This window comes from Plectrocnemia conspersa, unplaced genomic scaffold (assembly GCF_051122295.1).
Source record: "Plectrocnemia conspersa isolate PC_06_02 unplaced genomic scaffold, ASM5112229v1 ptg000008l, whole genome shotgun sequence".
NCBI classification, from domain to species: Eukaryota; Metazoa; Arthropoda; class Insecta; order Trichoptera; family Polycentropodidae; genus Plectrocnemia; species Plectrocnemia conspersa.
The window spans coordinates 2,324,312-2,343,793 of record NW_028277172.1 but is presented as its reverse complement, the minus strand read 5'-3'; the positions used below and the strand labels follow the sequence as shown (position 1 = coordinate 2,343,793).

General features: G+C 32.6%; 1 protein-coding gene across 2 annotated transcripts; it reads right to left on the bottom strand.

The window, feature by feature from the left end:
• Window positions 1–470: 470 nt before the first annotated feature.
• Window positions 471–18,870, bottom strand: LOC148232705 (potassium channel subfamily K member 3-like). Of its 2 annotated transcripts, none has more exons than XM_088190361.1 (9): window positions 18,777–18,870; window positions 15,046–15,611; window positions 14,758–14,913; window positions 14,568–14,694; window positions 11,968–12,158; window positions 11,721–11,908; window positions 3,055–3,169; window positions 2,553–2,637; window positions 471–2,485 (listed from the first exon to the last, which is right to left on the bottom strand). In XM_088190361.1, exons 2-9 carry the CDS (start codon window positions 15,170–15,172, stop codon window positions 1,597–1,599), a joined length of 1,878 nt encoding a protein of 625 aa, XP_088046487.1. In that variant the 5' UTR covers window positions 15,173–15,611; window positions 18,777–18,870; the 3' UTR covers window positions 471–1,596. The 2 variants fall into 2 exon arrangements, with proteins under 2 accessions (XP_088046487.1, XP_088046488.1); XM_088190362.1 differs by having other exon boundaries at window positions 471–2,473.
• Between the last annotated feature and the right edge of the window lie 612 nt (window positions 18,871–19,482).

Genomic DNA, 19,482 nt, shown 5'->3' with positions numbered 1-19,482 from the left:
ATAATAATAATCATAAGTATAAATTTTTCTTCAAAAGAAAAAAGGAAGATTCAAAGGAAGTCATCAAAAAACTTAACGACGACTATAAATGCCAATGTAAAAGTTTAAAAAAGACGCGATCGACTCGTAAGCACCCTATATAGTTTATCATGCTCTAAACGAAAAGACGACCGTCGACGACGGTATCATTTTTTAAACTTTACAATATAATAATCGATTTGACGATCTTATCGCTTATAGTATGACAAAAATTGTATTTTTTTTCTTTTTACACATATATAATATACAATACACGCGCAACGATCATTCCCACAATCAACACTCACTTCTACTAAACCCGTCGCCAATCGCCATGTTTTTTTTTAAAAGTAATCATGTTAAATGCACTGCGGTGTTTTGGTCTGTTCCAAATTATATGGAAGATCAACGATGAATTCAAGCGATTAATTCTATATATATTATATAATAAATACATATTTACACGTGTGTTTTATTTATACGTAGTATATATAATGAGGAAATTATATATATTATTTATGACATAACACGTAACATATACCGTTTAGTGATTACACATTTTGTAGACTTTAAAACGTATAAGTGAATACATACACGCATTTTGTGTAGAGCTTACTTTACGTTTCAAAGTTGATAATATAAACTATTGCTATTACACTGATTCATTTTGATATTCTAAGCACAGAGTGTATATAAATTAATAAACATTTTCAAGTTTAGGAATTATAAAATAAAATATTTTAAACACAAGGAATTAAATGGCTTTGAAAATTTTTTTTGACTGCAGATGTCACAGTATCAAGATTCAAACATTACTTTCAAGTCATCTTCCAGACAAATACGGACTGAGAAGTAAAAACATGACACACTACAGTAATGTTTCAGCAGAAATAGAATACTGCAAACAGAAATAAATGATCAAAAGTCAACAAATAAATGCCATTTCAGTCTAAAAAAGCAAGTGAAGATGCAGCTGCTATTTCAATCTACAAAATTACTAATATGTAAATCATTGATCAGCAGTGTGCTGACATACAGTTCAGAAAGTTGGACCCTTACCAAGGCAGACGAGCGCTCATTGCACATCTTCAAAAGGAAAATAATCAGTAGGAGTATTGGGCCAATTTAAAAAGGCATCAGAGCTCTACGGTATCATCTAAGATATATGCACCATTAAGTCGAAAGTAGTGTTAGAACGATAGAATGGACTACCGAAGCAAACCTGACAGTCGGTAAATCAAAGTTTCAGTCACATGATGTGAAAAGAGATGCCATTGTTGGAGTTGGAGGAAGGAAATTAGTAACACTGTTCAAATAACAAAATAAAAACTCGAAACAATCATTAAATCATATACACCCTGTACAAACATGGACACACATAAAAACATACCAGCAAGTCCACTTTTGACAAAAGTGAGCTTACCATTTCAAAAGCAAAACCTATTTTCACATAAATATTATGCATATTATATAACACTGAAGTTGTACACAACCTTTTTGTTTATACGAGTATTTACATTTAAATATCGGCGTACATAATAATTATTAATCTCGTGAGTTTAAAGGTCCAAACATCTATCATACGCTCGACCTGCCCGGCGGTTGGGTGAAGGTCAGCGTGTCCAGTGCGAATCTCCCATTGGCTTCGTTGTCGTCGGTCAAAAAGTAACCGACACTTCCGTCATTCGAAGACTGCTCGTTGCTTAGCCTATTCCTGGGAATGTTGGACCGACCGCTCAGGTTCCAGGAGTACTCCTGAGCGTCGCCTCTTCTGTACACGCACACAGAATCGTTGTTATCCTCTCTGGCCTTTCGTTTCTTAGCGAAAACGGTCGACGCGTCCAACAGAACGTTATCTTCGAGTCTGATATCGATGTCTTCATCGTAAAAATAATTAACGACATGCCTCCGTTTCGAATCCGGTAGATTTCTATTGACATTCTTCATCAATTTTCTTTTAGAATAACTAGATCTATCGTCTTTGGAAGAATCGTCCATCAGCGGATCGTGACTCCGTTTCTCGTTCTCGGATCTAGCGCCGTTCGAATAGAAAGAACTTCTCCGACTCTCATATAACTGCATGCTCATGTATCTCCCTTCAATATCACTAGGAGTCGATACTTGTTTACTAGTTCTATCGTTATTATTGTTACGTTTAAACGTTTCATAGTTGAAGGCGTTCCTACTCTTCTCCAATAACTGCTGTCTTCTCTTTCGCATCATCTCTTTGACGTCCTCCGAATCCAATTCGAACTCGTTCTTGGCATTCATGAACAAGTATCCGGACGCCGAGTTCAATCTTAGTGTTTGAGAATGGTTTTTGGATGAAGACTTTTCGATGTAGCGAGGGATACGGTTTCCTATGTAGTGCTCATTCTGTTTGGTCTTGGCGGGTGTTTGGACGTGGAACGCTGGTACTGGTAGCGGCGAAAGTGGATCACGATACGGCCCAGACCTTGAATTATTACTTTATTGATGTTATAGTAATTGTATAGATTATAATAATTGCAGATTAAATAAGGAATGCAAAATACTTTTGTCCGAAGCAGTTACAGTGACAGCTGCAAACACTGGGTGCGTCTCCTTCATCTCCGGACAAGTGAAGAAGTGGTCCACCACCTAAATAAAAACATAAGTTCAAACATCTTTTACATGAACTCATTCAATAAAGATTTATATTAGGGACTCCAGACCCAAATAATTTACGTTGTATAAAGGAAAATTTTAGTTTGATAAATCACATAAAGCGACATTTTACATATTTAGTAGTTCAAATTTAGTTCTTTATTGTTTTACTCTTTTTATTGCTTTGTAATGACTGCATAAACTTTAGATTAAATAGAGTATGGAATAATACATACTTAAAAGTACATAGCTCTTTAATTAATAGCCGGGAGTAATATTATATGTGATATTTTGTATAAAGGAATACTTAATTAATAAATCCTCTTTCATACAAATTTTGATTGTTTTTAAAATAAATTATATAACTAAGATATAGTAGATAAATATTTAGATAATACGTCCCAATTATACCTTGCAACATTTGTCTAGGATCAGCTGGTTGACGTGTTCCTTTGGAAACGCCTCGTAATATTTCACCGTCGGCTGTTATGACGTCTCCTTCCAAACGTACAGCTCCACGTAAGGCCTAAAATGAGCACAATATTCACATATACAAAGTTACAAAATCATAAATTTAAGGTGTTATTATTATTATATATTATATAATGAGTAATATACCCATTGTTAAAATAAAAAAGATCATTGCCTTGTCTAAAATGAACTTCAACTAGAAAACCAATTAAGATGATGAAAACAATCAGACTTATCAATAACAAATAAAGAGACCTCAATGAACCAAGCAAAAAATAGTAGCTTGAAGAATGTTGCTATTAACACGTTAAAGGCCATTGACGCATTTATGCGTTTGTAACTTTAACGTGATATTTAAAATTCATCAGCTTATTTAATATTAAGAAATATAAAATGTACTTAAAAAATATTATTTTTAAGGGATTATTAATTTTAATTTATTTAGTATACAAATATCTCAAGACCTCTAAATGATATTATAACCAGTGGCAGATGAGGCGTGAATGGATCATTTTTTAAAACTTATCTAATTGTACAATTTATGTTTCTCTCATAAAACCACATTTTTGCTTTTGCAGTAAACCCTCCTAAAGCATACGCGGCAGTCCCTCTTATAGCGTTCTCTCATATAGCGTAGTTTTTGTTACTGGTTGTCCCTTGACTTCGCTAGACATATTCTGTGACAGGCGAAACGCCGCCGCGCTATAACATTCTGAGGATATTCATCACAATACAGTAAGAAAATATTTCTCTTTGTATAGCTATGGAAAGAATTATTATCAAGCAAATCAATGTAGTCAGCTCTCGAGTTACGACGGGGTTCCGTTCCACCACCTTGGGCGTAACTCGAAAAGGTCGTAAGTCGAAAATCATACAAAAAAATAAATAAAAACAATGCATACATGCGAAATACAAAAACCACTTTTATTGCTGACTTCAAGTTGTTAACTAAATACTTTTTAGCAAATATCTACATAAATAATTTATTTATAAGAATTGATCTAGAGTATTTTTATCATCTGTGCTACTGATATCCACTGTTAATTCTTGAGATTTTTCAGCGAGTGCAGTGATAGTGCTTGTTTTTCTTAAAAAAAACGTCCAGGTTTGTTTGTACAGTTTGTTGTTTCTTTTCTCTATAAATTTCATAATAACACGCAAGTGCTTGCTGAATAAGGTCGTGTACCCTCGAAGATCTATCGATGTCTTTGTCCATATTTTCAAATTTTTTAATAGCATCATTGATTTGGCTAAAAGCTGCAGCCATGTCTTTTAACACAAATTTTTTTGGTGGTTCTTCGAGTTCATCTAATTCTTTTAGCTCCATTACATTTTTTCTGCAACTCGTTATTCCTCAATCTCAATCAAATCTTGGTTTGTGAGTTCCTCAACATCATTTTCCAAAAGATGAATTGCATCTTCATTATCAACTTCCAGATTAAGTTGTTGAGCACATTTTACAATAATATTTGCTATCCCATCTATTTCCCCTTCTTTATTAAAATACATATTGTCATTATATATTTTTAAGAGTTTGTTCCATATGCCGTTCATACAATTCGTCGTTACTTTGGACCATCCTTTTGAGATATTGTTTATTGCATGAAAGATGTTGTAATTTTTCCAAAATTCTCTCAATGTCTGATGTTTGTCTGTTCCTGCAATTGCTTGGGCAAAAGTGATGGGGCACTTTACAATAACACTTAGGCAATACTTAAATAATGGGCTTTGAAGTTAGTTATGATCCTATTTTTGCGACTGTGTGTATTTAAGAATTTGTAGTCTTTTTTCGTCGCGATTTTTTACGTGTGAAATAATCTAAACAGTACACAGTAGTGACCAAAAAAAACTTCAGAGAGCTGGACATCAGCTGAACCAGGGCTTACGAAAAGCTGCTTGACATATTCGAGAGGAAAATGCTCCGCAGAATATATGGAGCTATATACGAGAGCAACGAGTGGCATATACGAAACAATCAGGAGCTCTACAACCTCTTCCAAGAAGAGTGTCTTCACCTTCATCAGAGTTGGAATACTCCAGGAAGGAAGTTGGAAGAAAAACATTATTGTAACCAGTGAATGTTTGGTTTATATGAAGTTTAAATGGGATAGCGAACCTAACCTAGCCGGCGAACAGTTGACAATGTTCGATTTATATAAAGTTGAAAAATATGGAAGTGTACCTAGGCAATCAATGACCGGAATATATGAAGTTTAGTCGTTTAATAGCGAACTTAATCTATGTAGGATTGCCGTCGGTGTCTCCTTTCCATACTGTTAATCTTTCAACAGCCCGACTTCACAGCTTCCACCCTCTTGAATTCGCATCAAATAAAAATAATATATGTTTTTATTGATTTACAGCGAATCGCTTAGGTCAGCGCATCAGCGCAGCAAATAATATCAGATTATATTATTTAACAATATTATTTGATAATTTTAAGTGAATATTGCGCCTTTATTTGATACCACGGCGCCCAAGATCTAGCGTCCCAGGCGATCACCTGTACTGCCTGCCCCTCAGGCCGGCCCTGTACATATCTATTACAAATCTAAAAAAAGTATTATTGAATGATGCGGTCGCTTTTACGCTTCTATTCGTATTTTTCGGAGTGCCGGTTGACGATTTGTGAGAGATTTGTGAGATTTGTACAGCGAACTGTACAAAGTGGCCCTTGCGAAATCTTCCAGTTGAATCTTGACGCGTGTTGACGGTGATCCTTCGACAGTCGTCGATATTATTCCTCAAGCGTGTGTCCTGGAGATGGTTGCTCAGACAGGAGGCGAGGTATAGATCCGAGTTCAAAGGAGTAGTCAAGTCGAGCGAAGATGAGATCTGAGCGGCGAGTTGTAGTCCAGTTGAGTGTTGTAGAGTCGGATGTCCAGAGTCGAATGATCAAGTGAGCTTTTGGCACCGCCTTATATTCCCGGTCGGGTGTGCCCCACTCCGCGCGTTGATTGCGGTGACGGGGATGCGGCGTCATTGTACGGCGCCGCTTAGTTCGGGTGCAAGCATCAGCGGGACTTCACTTTCACGTATGCTGCGTCCCGGACAGTCGTCTCGGGATCGCCATAATGAATGATAAAATATATTTAGATATATGACACTTAACGTAATTTATCAACACGTTACCCACCGCATACGCCATGTTGGCGTCTTTCATTTGCCATGCATTATTCAAGTTCGTAAATTCGGCACATATAAATTAGATTTAAATATTTTTCATATAAATAAACTTCAAATCATCGACATTATACTTTTAGAAGGTTAACATATTGTATGAAATATTTTCTTACTGTATTATGATGAATATCCCTGGTATGTTATAGTGCGGCGGTGTTTCGCCTGTCACAGAATACGTCTAGCGAAGTTAAGAGACAAACAGTAACAAAAAGTACGCTATAGGAAGGACTTCCGCATACGCTATAGGGGGGTTTACTGTAATTGATTACTTGTAAGGGCTTGTACATATACATTTCTAATGATTTAAAAATATCTTCTACACCTACAAATAATTTTAAAATTTTTACTTACAGTATAATCTTTATAATATTTAGACAATAATTTTTCTGGCAATTTTAAGTAAATATCTTATAAATGTTTCACATTTTAAACAAATTTTGTTAACGTTTTTAGATAGCAATAACAAGCTTCCCCAATTTTTATGATTTATAAAACTATTATTATTGGAACCTGAAAGAGAATCTACGCAAATTTACAAACAATTTTTTTAGATAAACTTTTTATTACATAGCCAGCTATGTATGCCACAATTTCGCGAGAATTCGCAGTTAAAAATTCTGGTAATAAATTTAAATTGTCAAAATTTTCATCAGTATCATTGACTTCAGTAATTATATGCTTATCTGATGTTATATAAATATGTTTGGATGGAGACAATATGCTAATATTTTCTAACGGAATGCAATTATCCCTAAACGAGTAAGAAGTTTTTTGTAAATAGCCCTAAATTGTCGTGCTATTGGATTATTATTATGCCCTTAGTGAGATCTAATATTACCAAAAAAGAGTTCTATATGGTCCTGACTTATTTCAGAAAATGGTATATAATTTAATACCCCTTCTTGTTCTACCAAACTATTATATAAGTGTTTAGCGCTATCCATGTAAATTAAGAATCCTAAAAATCCTGTTGTTATTCTACTAGAAACTACTCTTTCGGTATTATGCTGAAGAGATATTATATATTTTTCAACATATTCAAAAAATCTCTAAATGGTTTGCTTTACATAGAGGCTTTTTAAAGTTGAACTGCTTTATATTTTTTGAATTTAAAATATCGAATAAATTATTTATTGCACATATGAAGGTTACAGTCTCTATACAATCATTAAAGCTTTCCAAGCTATTTTTTACAAAATTCTAACACGTCTGCTACACTATTACTAAGAAGTTGAGTAGCTAATTTCATTTTAATTTTTTGATTGTAAAAGAGAATGTGTTTTCACGATAATTTGTTGGCAAAGTGCAAGTTTTCTTCCTCCTGTAATTGATGAAATTGTATTATAAAATTTCATTCAATATTATTATCCAAACTATCCTTAAATATGTGTATGGTTTCCAACGAATTCCTAATTAATTTAATTAAAAAAACTGCTACGAGTTTTTGAGTGCGTGGATGCAGAAAAATAATTTTAGGATCATTATATTGTAAATTACAGCCCTAATTTTTAACCATAGGAAAGTTAGTAGGACAATTGTCAAATGTTACAGAAACCACATCTATATTGCATTTGTGTACTTTTATTAAACCTAATTATAATAAATTATCCTTTTGTGTGCCTAATATTCCATCTAAAAAAAATATGCCACAGGTAATTTCCAGCTACCGTTTATGCACACAATCATAAAAACTAATGCTTCTTTTGCTATTGATTAGCAATCACTGTCTATGCCTATACCCATGTCCAACGTTCCCTCTAATTTTTCTATTGTGTGTGCGGATCATCGATGCATCTGTGCAATGGCGGTGCGATAAATTTACACCCCCCCCCCCCCATAAATACATAAAAATTTTCATTAAAATGTATATTTATTAGTCACAGTGATTTTATATAATAACAACACTAACAAAGATAATTTTTGAAATAAATAAAAAAGAAAAAAAAATATTCGTTGATAATAAAAACTAAACTTTTAGAATTTTCTTTTTATTTATATTGAATCTATATATTTGTATGTTGTGTTTTTTTTTCAAAATAAACATTTATAAAAATGTAGTTTTTTCACTTTTATTCAAAATTATTCTTATTAAATTTTCAACTACGTAAAAAAATCTTTCTCCGAATTTTGTCGATTTCTATTGTACCTACTTTTTTAAACGGAATAAATATACTAATGGACCGACCCTAGGAGATTCAATGCTCCAAAGCAAAAACACTAGAAAGTAGGTAATTAATTTTATGAAAATTGCATAATATTCTTACCCAATCGCTTGGCACTATATCACATTGGGGTTCAGCCAGTCAACCAATTTGTTGCACAATTTAGAACAAAATATATATTTTATGAATTAGTGTATTGAAAAGATTATATTATTATTACAAGTGTTTATTATTAATATTATTATTAGTGTATTGAAAATATTATATTATTATACAATGAACATATAAATTATTTATTATTTTTTTTCAATAATTATTTTTTCTCTCTTCTGTCCGTTCTATCGACCCAATATTTATAAACCACATTTAAATCAACATTTTCCCCGGATGAAATGTATGACTTTATTCGTAGTAAACATTCTAAATGTTCTACTTCCATTCTATTTCTTGATCTTGATTTAATTGCATTCATTAAACTAAATCCTCGTTCACATTCAGCGCTTGATGCCTGAAAGGTTCCACAAATATCTAGTAAAACTGATATACAATCAAATTGATCTGGATCACTATGTGCAAAGGTTAATAAATCGGCAAATGTTTGAATCGAACCAGTCTTCACTTTCTCGGCAACTATAAATTTAAGATTACAATATTGTTTATGCATATTTTCGATTGTATCTTTGTCAGTAATTTGTAATAATTGAGTATATTTAAATATAAGTCTGTCTAATTGATCCTTTCCGTATTCAAACTCTTTAGCTCTTCCTATTGCGGCCTGATCGAAAGCACGCCACTCCAATAATTCTTCTTCTGGAAATCGCATTTCTAGATGATCACAGAGCAATTGGATGAATCTCAAAATCGCGGTTAAATTTATATCGCTGCTATTTAATGACAATATATTTTTCACATCTTTGCTCCAATGAACTTCTTCACTTAAATATTGAGCTCTTAGTTGATTAATTTTAGCTTTTGCAAATTGAGTGGCCTCTATACTTGTTATATTGCTCCTTTGAAAATATTTGCACATTGATGATAGTTCACCCAAAACATCGTTCAAAATCATTATCGAGACGTGAATTTGAGGATCTTTCAGCATTTTCAAGCAATATTTGTTGATTGGGTCATTATATTTGTCCACTTGTTCTGTGCAATAATCTATTAAGACATTATAATTACGCACAAAAGCGCTAACTGCGAAATGCCTCGATAGCCACCTAACTTCATTAATTGGTCGAAATGAAACAACATCACTTTCCATAAATTTAGATAACTCTTCAAATTGGCCTTTTTTAACAGATGACCTGCTGAACATTGTATAGGTTGTTTTTAATAAAGTTTCAATATCCTGCATTATTGAAACTTGTTTCCAGGCATCATCGATTCCTAAGTCCTCTCTGTGAGCTACGCAATGTTGTTCTGTTAAGTGGTTTATTTCCCGCTTCAACATAGCTGCTACTCCATTCTTTTTTCCAAGCATTACTGCAGCTCCGTCTGATGTAAACATAACCATATTTTGTATATTTATTTCATTGTCACTATAAAATTTCTTTAGGGCTGAAAAAATGCTATTGCTATCACAAGAACACAATTTTATTATTCCCGCAAAAATAGTCTTGTAATTCATCCCATATCGATATTTGACGTACAAAATTAGTATTTTTTGTACAGATATATCCGTACTTTCATCAACAATTAATGTATGAAACCGAGACTTTCGAAATTCGTCAAAATATTCCTTTTTAATGACTGCATTAATGCATTCGACAAATTCAAACCCATAATTTTTACTTCGCCAGCTTTCGGGAATATCTGTGTATTTAGATACATGATTATGAATGTCTTGTACAGAGCACATAGAAGCGTTTATTTTTATTGCCAAAAGAACATTATCGATTAAAACTTTGACTAGATCGCAACTAGATTTTTTGCGCTCAGTGATCTCAATCCTATTCTTCCGTTCTTCAGGTGTTTCAGTCATTATTTTCAAAAGTCCACCTGTTTTCAAATTGTTCAATTTTGTAATAGCATCCCGGTGTGCTTTATGACTTAGATGTCTTTTTAAAAGAAACAGCCTCCATTCAGTCCACTTCTTTCCAGACGTGAATTCTCCTGGCATATTGGCTTCGGAACATATGATGCATTTGACACAATCATACGTCTCGGAATAAACAAATATTTCACCAATTCTTACTTTTTGTAAATGCATTGAAGATGGCATTTTTGTTTCGACGATTTCAGAGAGCCATTCCAGTTTAAATTTATCGCAGGATTTCTTCTTAATGGTCGTATTAGAAATATCACATCCACTCCTTTTAGACATTTTAAGGGGATAAGTTTTATATAATTAATAGGTAAAATTGTACTGTAGCTCTGTAAGTAATTTTTCACTTGAATTGTTTGTTACGTAAACTGAACACACCTGTTGTTGTTTATTACAAAAGTTGATTATTAGTTTTGTATTATTTATAATTTAAGTAAAAAAATCACTACTTTTTAGCACGGACACTTTTACCGTTTAATTAAAAAAATATTAAAAGAATTGCGTTGTTTTCACAATAAGGACTGCTATGAGACTGAACTCATTACCGAGTGTAATGTTTCTTGCAAGTTGAAGCATGTCAAAGACTATGAAATGTAGAGGACCTAAACATTGAAATACGATCTTCTTTTCCTATACTTTGGCATGCGATAGAACGGGATGGAATAGTGATCCCGCTCGACTTAAAATTTTGCTTGACCCTCGCAATCCTTCTGAGAAATGATTCGACTCATTTCTCCGAAAGCGTACGAAAGAATTGTGCCTGTATTGTTTCATGCATTCGAACAAAACTAAAATCTGGCAAAGGAAACTTTCTTTTATAATATTGACTGTGCGGAGGGTAAAACATGTGTGCGGAGACATTTCAGTAGGTGTGCGCGCGCACACGCGCACACCTTACAGGGAACATTGCCCATGTCTATGTAACCATGAAAACGTTTTCCATTCCACTCGGTAAGTTTTCTAATCGTGATTTCATCTATAACTAAATTGCATACTAGTTCATAATTCATCGATTGAGATTTTATTTTTAATGCTTCAAATGCTTTAACGTAAACTCTGGATCCCAGTTTAAGTTCTGATATCATTTACTGATGGTTCTTAGGTGAGCCCGGTTAAAGTTTTTGCATGTGAAAATGATGTGAATCGGGGAAAAATATTTATATAATCGCAAAATCTAAACTTCTCTTACATAGATAGAATACAACTATAAATCATACTTGAATAGCTTGTTGTTCATCCCTCTTCTCGTCTTCTGTATTCATGGTCACAAAACGTAAAACCAACAAGTTGAGACTGGCGGCTACGATCGCCAGTCCGAAGAGTATGAAAATCAAGGCAAACATTACATACGAAGGCTTTCTATTGAGGGCATTGTCTTTTTGAAGAGCGACCATATCGCCAAAACCTTAAAAAGAAATAAAGCTATAAAATAAGATCCACTATCTACAATATTGTCTTACTTACCTATCGTTGTAAGAGTGATAAAGCAATAGTAGACACTATCGAAGTAACTCCAACCTTCAAACTTAGAAAACGCTGCTGCGCCACCAGCGATAGTGAGCGAAGAAAGAGTAGTTACTACACAGATCAGATCCATATCGGAAGCTCCAGTGTGACGGCAATTCAGAGAGCGCTTGACTGATCTTATTATAACTCTGAAAAGATTAAATAAGCAATCATAATCAATTTTCTTTAACATTAAAAGGAATTAATAATAAATTGATCCATGTGAAAACTAAAAATATTTTATTTTAATAATGGTTTTAAACTTGGATAAATTTAATTATTATTTTAGAAGTCTAACACATTCATATGTAAAAAATAGAAATAATTTATTATGATATTATCTGATTTTGTAAATACAACCATATTTATTCTCGCACGTCTTTCAAGTAATTCATATACTCCGTTACTTTTTTAACTGGTCTGACATAAACACTTAACCGATGGGTCAGGTAGAAACACCGTCAAAATGGAGACACCCGTTACCGAGCGTTCCCACTGTGATGGCGCCATCGCGATTTTATTGCTTTTGACGTGAATTTTTGACTTCTGAGAAGTGATAAATATTTTTGTGCCCTCCTATTGACCAAAATTCGATTTGAATATACTTTAATCAGTACTCTCATATCATAAATTCATAGTACTATCGGTAAAGATAGCTATCATATTTTTAAAACAGTGTAATATCAAAGTGTAAAAGGAGAAAATGTATTTAGACTTTATTAGTGAAAATATAACTTCATTTAAAAATATAGATTCACTGTAACATTTATACAACCCATGTAAATAAATAATGATAAGTATATAAATGTATATATTACTACATATGGAAATGTTGAAATCATATTATTTTACTAGCACTTGACAGATAAATTATATTTTCACTGGTAAAAATATATATCTACCGGTGAAAATGTATTCCGATACGATTTCACTGAAATGACATATTTTAAAAAATATTTTCGGGATAGATTTTTTTAGATTTTCTTTGAGGGATAAACCAAGAATTTTTGGTCTAAGATCAAGGACGTCATTTCAGATTTTTCCAGAGAGGGGGGGGGGGCAAAAGTCAGCCAGTCAACGGTAATTTTATTTAATATTTCGGTTTCAATAAAATTCATAGCATTTCATTAAACATAAATGCCCCCTCCTGTACCCCCCTCCCCGGACCAAACACACAGAGATTGTGAATTTTTTTATAACTGATTATGTTTTAATTTTATTTTACACAAGCAAGACTAAAAACTAATATTGATAAAATAATTTAAGCAAAAGTAACATTTTTGTTATTATTTATTTATATTAAAAAGTTATTATATTTTTTTTAACTTTGTGTTGTGCTAATTTTTCGTAAAACTGACGGTTATTATGCTCCAGGCAGCAAAAAAACTGATTTTATGTATATGTTACAGCTCAAAGTGTGAATTTCGAAAATGCATACATTAACTAGTCAATGTATGCACTGTCAAATAACTTCCGTTACAGTTAACACAAAATAATTTATGAACAATGTAATTAGTTATTGTATGCTCTTACTGTTTGGTGTTTGTCAAAGTATTCAAAATTAAATAATTTATATATTTAATAGGTATTTTGAACCTTTTATGTAAAGTAAATCTTTTTGCCAATTTATATAATCATCCTTTTAAGTAGATTCGTTTCAGTTATTCAAGGGGTGTTCACTGTTCTGAACAACACTATTTTTTTTATTGGCTCTATGATTAGTTGCTCGCGATTAGGTTCACATTAGGTTCAGATTAGAGCTCACACACTTCACTAGTTGAAGCATATATTATCTAAAGAAAACATGTAGTATTTTAAGTTTAAACTAAAACTCATAGTTAGTGCATACTTTGTCTAGTCATTGTATACTTCATCGAAATTTAACACTTTAACTGTAATATATATACACATAAATAAATCAAACATTGAAAAATTAAATTTATCTGACTTGGATTTACACTTCTAGTTCATTAATATTGTATGATAAATTTTATTTCTTCTATATTTTAAGATTATGTGTAAACTTGCACAAAGGCTCTAAATTCCTTAATCGGGTCATTTCACTTGGTTGGACATGACCTCATTCAGTCAAATATGTCTTACTTAACTACCGGAGAAACTGGGTAGTGAATATGTGTTAACCTTTTTACCGCGGGTAATATTTTTGTACGCCATTTCGAAATTTGCTAATTTGCAGGTAGCGCCTATTTATGCCATAAGTTATTTAAATATTATTTCAATAAATTAAAGTGTTTTTCAACTTGAAATTACACAAAAAAATATTACAAAGCTCAAAGGTTCATGACACATTTAGGTGCCAAATGCATACTGGCGATTTTTTCATGACTTCTATAGGCGTCATCCGCAATCAAAAAGTTAAAACTAGTAAAGCAAGATAAGTTGAAAATATTTTTCTTTTATATTTTATGGAAATTTAAACATCATAAGAAAAAATCTTTTTGATGAATTTATTCGGCACATTCATGTCATCTGCATATTCGATATTATGTATTAAAATTTTCAACTTCTTATTACTGGTCTACAAATATTATATTTACCCGCTCAATTTATTAACACGCTCTCCGATGCTCTGGAACATTACAAGCCCAAGAGGAATTCCGACTATTGCATAGAACATAGTGAAAAGCTTTCCGCCGATAGTGCACGGCGTAGAATGGCCATAGCCTGAAAACAGATCCAATCTTAGCTATTGAACTTTTTTAAATAATATATCATATATTGAGATACCAATAGTAGTTAGGACGGTAGTCGCATAGTAGAAGGCTCCGGTGAACTTCCATTGTTGGCCGGCTTTGTGTGGTTCCGTTTTCAAAACGACGGTTTCCATCACTTTGAAATCTTCCGGCGATATGTTGTACTTGTTGATCACCATGTATTCAATGGCTGTAAAGAGAATGTATACATACAAAAATGAAGATAGAGCAATGCTCTTCAATAGAATAGATTATGAATAAGACTTTATATTTTAGAACAAGGTATAATTGGATAGGATGGATTTATAGAATATTATAATACCTTGGAGCACTTCCCATCGACGTTTCTCAGTCTCAGATTCAAGAGCATCAAAGACAGCCGCCCCGACCAGCAGATAGGTGAAGGTGCACACGATTAAAGAGAGTGTGCGCACGTTCTGCTTCTTCATCACGGCCGCTCGCCCTGGCCCCCACTCGTTGTCCTCAGCGAGCCACAGTTTGACTGATTTATGACCAAACTCTGCAAGCTATACTTCGCCCCTCGTATCCCACGGGCGATTCGGACATATCAAACGGTGACATAATTTATTATTCTTCTTATTGTTATCGTCATATCTTAATATGCAACGTATTTATTGTGTTTCACTACGCATAAATTGATCCCATGGATAGTTTCTCTATTAGTATTTTGTATCTTATTTATCTTCGATTAAATATTGTTAAATTTGGCTACATTTCATCGTTATTCTTCCGGGTGATGGTTGGAAGGAGAAGAATATATTTGGCTTGGTGCTTATTTTTTTCTTTTCCCTTTTATTTTTTTATAATCCATACTGTGGACGTCATCAGGTGGATATTCTTCACATGTTCGTCGCTTGAGATACAGTTCTGAAAAATAATATTAATAATTAGTACAAACATAGGATATTAGATATTATATTATATAAAGCAGACAGATAAAAATCTAGCAGTTTCTACAAAAAGAGTGTATTTTATAGTTGAACACAAATTACTATCAACCTAGTTATAAGACTGATAAAAGTGTGACATTTAGAATAGAGCTAAAAACAATTTAGAATCATTAAATCAAATGGCAGTAACAATAGGAGCTCAAATGTCACAATTTAAAGAGCCAATGTGTTTTATGAAGTATAGAAGAAAAAGGTTGAGATATTTAAAAATCCTTGATACAACTTTGTTATACCAAAAATATAATAATTTGAAAATTAACTTAATGTAATTATTTAATTAATAGTTACTTGTGAATATTAATTTATAATTATCTATATAATTACAATATCTAAATCAGGATCTTACTATTAAGCTATCTATGAATTTTACCTTTATGATTAATTTAAATAATCATATTCATAAAGAAAGAAAATATTTGGCAAAAATAAATATTTTCTAAAAATATTGAGAAAGGCAATGATACAAAAGAGTATATAAGCCTTTTTTAAAGAACATGCAATTCTTTTAAATAATATAAAGTCTGTTGTTTGTTTTCAACTTATTGCTAAAAACAAATGCTTTCCCCCCATGTATAGAAAATTATGAAAGTATGCTTCAAACAAATAAATCATACTTCAAAGTATGCTTCAAACCATATCAAAAGATACTTATTGATCAACAGCACAGTTTTTATGTATCGTGCAACAATTTTGCTGTTTTTCTAATTTTGCGACGAAAAATCTCGATATAGGCAGTCAAGTTTATGTCATATACACTGATTTTGAAAAGGTTTTTGATAAAGTTTGTCATGCCTTAATGTATAAAAATAAATAGGTTTGGGTTTTCTAGCAAAATGATTACTTTTCAAATCATCGTCGATACATTCAATGTGGGCAACACAAGTTGTCCGAATATAATGCCACTTCGGGAGTTTTTCAGGGTTTTAATATCAGTCTATTAACGATTCTTTTAATATTAATAAAATTATTCGCAATTAAAAATTCTTACATTTAATTCGTTAATATAATAGATTCTTATTTAGCGTCAAAAAATGTCATTTCATGATCTATTCTAAAGCAAAAACACAATTTAATTTTTAATACAAAATGGATAACAAAGTGGTTCATATAAGTGGTAACCGATTTGGGTGTCCTATTACAAGTGAAACAGATGCAATAGATGTCTAAAAAATATTGGAATTTGTCTTAATATATGTGCTTTGTATATTCACTGCACAGTACCCTTGAGCGTGCTTTTTTGTTCTGGTTGCCTGATAATGCAACTGACTAACTTCTAATAGAAAAGGTTTCTCAGATACATGTACATGAGGGAATATAAATATTATCAATTTTTATTCCTTCTTAGTGTACACGGGAAACCACTTCTTCAAATTCCTGGTATGGAATATTCACAATCCGTAGATTCCAGAAGAATTTGGTTTTTGTGTGCCACCTAATTACCAGTGTTGCGTGTTCCCAAAGTACTGCACGCAAGAACACAAGTAATGGACAACTCCCCAAAAAACATAGCTACCTGACTTTTTAACCATCTGTCGGATAGTATTGATTTGTTGTTCTCATCAAGGTACTCGCAGTTAATAAACGCATTGTGGTCTAGCCATTATTATATATAAGTTTGTTTAATTGTTCTGCAATTTTTTTTGGGTGCATAAAATAAATAAATGTCAGTTGTTACAGACAGTAACAACTGACTAGCATATAATTTCATTAGCGCTTATCAGTTAAATTATATTTTCGCTAGTAGAAATATATATCTAAAGTGCCTTTAAGAGCAACGAGAAAATAAGTACATCAAGTTCAATCAAATGTCAAGGTTTTCCTTATTATTTTCTTCCGATTACAATGGTATAATGACCCCTAATCCAGCATATGGACCAGAAATCATTTAAAATATTAAGAAACTGTACATAACAGCATTGTTTCAAGTTGTTTTAAAGAGATCTCTGACACATAAATAACACATTTTATTGTACTCCATTGTCGAAGTCTGATTAGCATAGTCTGGAGCAAGTGACTCATAAATTTATGAGGTAATTTTTTTACTTAATATTAATTAAAACTATGAATTTTCATTGTTTTGTATAAGATTTCAAGCACAAAATACTTTTATAAAGGGGCATTTTCTGGTGGTCCGGAACAGATTAAAAATAATTGTTTCGGTTCACGAACAACTCGGGTTAGGACCAGTCTTGTTTTTGGCGCAACGTCTTCAATTATATGTAAGTTTTCTCGTATTTTTATGACTGATATTTTGATTTTGTTATTTTTAAAACTTTATCAAGTATAGCCTTCCAACTTGATTGTGTCTGAGGTACATGAGTAGTGAGTAAGCATTAAGAAATGTAATTGTTAAGTCAACTCAGTGCCAATCGTATTCGCTGTGAATTGTGATTCCTCGACTACATATAATTGCAGAAAACTTAAGTGAACTTTTTTTAGAATACATTTGTAAATGTTGGTTACAAAGTTCAGCTAAAAACTATGGTTTAAACCGATGACACAACTTCGAATGTTTCATTTAGAGCTTTACACCAAATATCTTACGAGACGTTTGGTTGAAATTCTTATTTATTTTTTTGGACATTTTTTTTTTGAGTGCATGAATTTAAAATATTTTGCTTAATAGTGTGTATACATATATTATAAATATTAAAAAGTAAAATTAAATTAAATTAAAAAAATAAAACAACAAAATATATTTTAAAAATACCGCTCCACATTGGACCAATTTCCCCTACCCCAAAACACTTAACTTTCTCCCAACTAGAGTTAAACTGCACATCCCGGGAATAGTTACGACCGTGTTCTAAAAATAGACTACGACCAAATTCTATTTATAGCGCGCGCACACACACACACATACTAAAATATGTGTATGTGTGTGTCGTATTGAATGCAATAGATGGAAAAATGTCTGCGATGGCCAACGCGCAAACGTCAAACCGTACAAAGAGTGCGGCAAAATGTATTATTAATTTTGACCGCGGATTCGGAATCGAGATGGCTTATGATGTCGTGTCGCAGACCGAGAGATTCGAATAGGCAGTAAACAGTGATGACAATAGGGAAATGGTTTCCTTACCGCGACGAAACACGGACGTTCACCCGCGGCGCAGGGTGTCACGAACCCCTGCGGTCGTTGCGAACCTACCCCGACGCTGAGCGCGTTCCAAAACTCAGCGGCTCGCGAACGCGGAAAATGTACTAGCGTCATGCAGGTTTGGAACCGTCAAAAGAGGGGAATATTTACATTTTTTATTCATTAATTTGCTATATTTTTAAATCTTACGTTTCACGGTTAATATTAAATTAACTGTAAATGTTTTTATGTTATTAAATAATTTTAATTTTTCAATTTTTAATTTTTTTCATAAGAAATTCTTATTGGATTTAACTAGAAAATTATTAGAGTCATTCTATTTAACCTTCGGTTGGTCGCGCTCACTTATGACATACGAAAGATAACGTGGAGGACTATAGTCCTCCATTGCATTTTATTTATTGTTACTCTCAATAATGTGATAATAGGTGGTCTGTGAAATAATATCAATTTTTAACGAAATTGTTTCATCCCGAGCTCTCTTGTTAAAGCTTTACTTTCGAGACGAGTTGGTTTTTGTAATCAACTCAAGAACGAACTTGTATAATATATAAACTATTGGTTATAATTAAGTCAACATCAACGGATAGCAAGTGAATCTTTTCAACGGCAAGAATATTTAATACGGAAATTAAACTGATTCAACCCCAAATGCCATTGTCTTGCCCAGCAAGATTACAATTTGTAT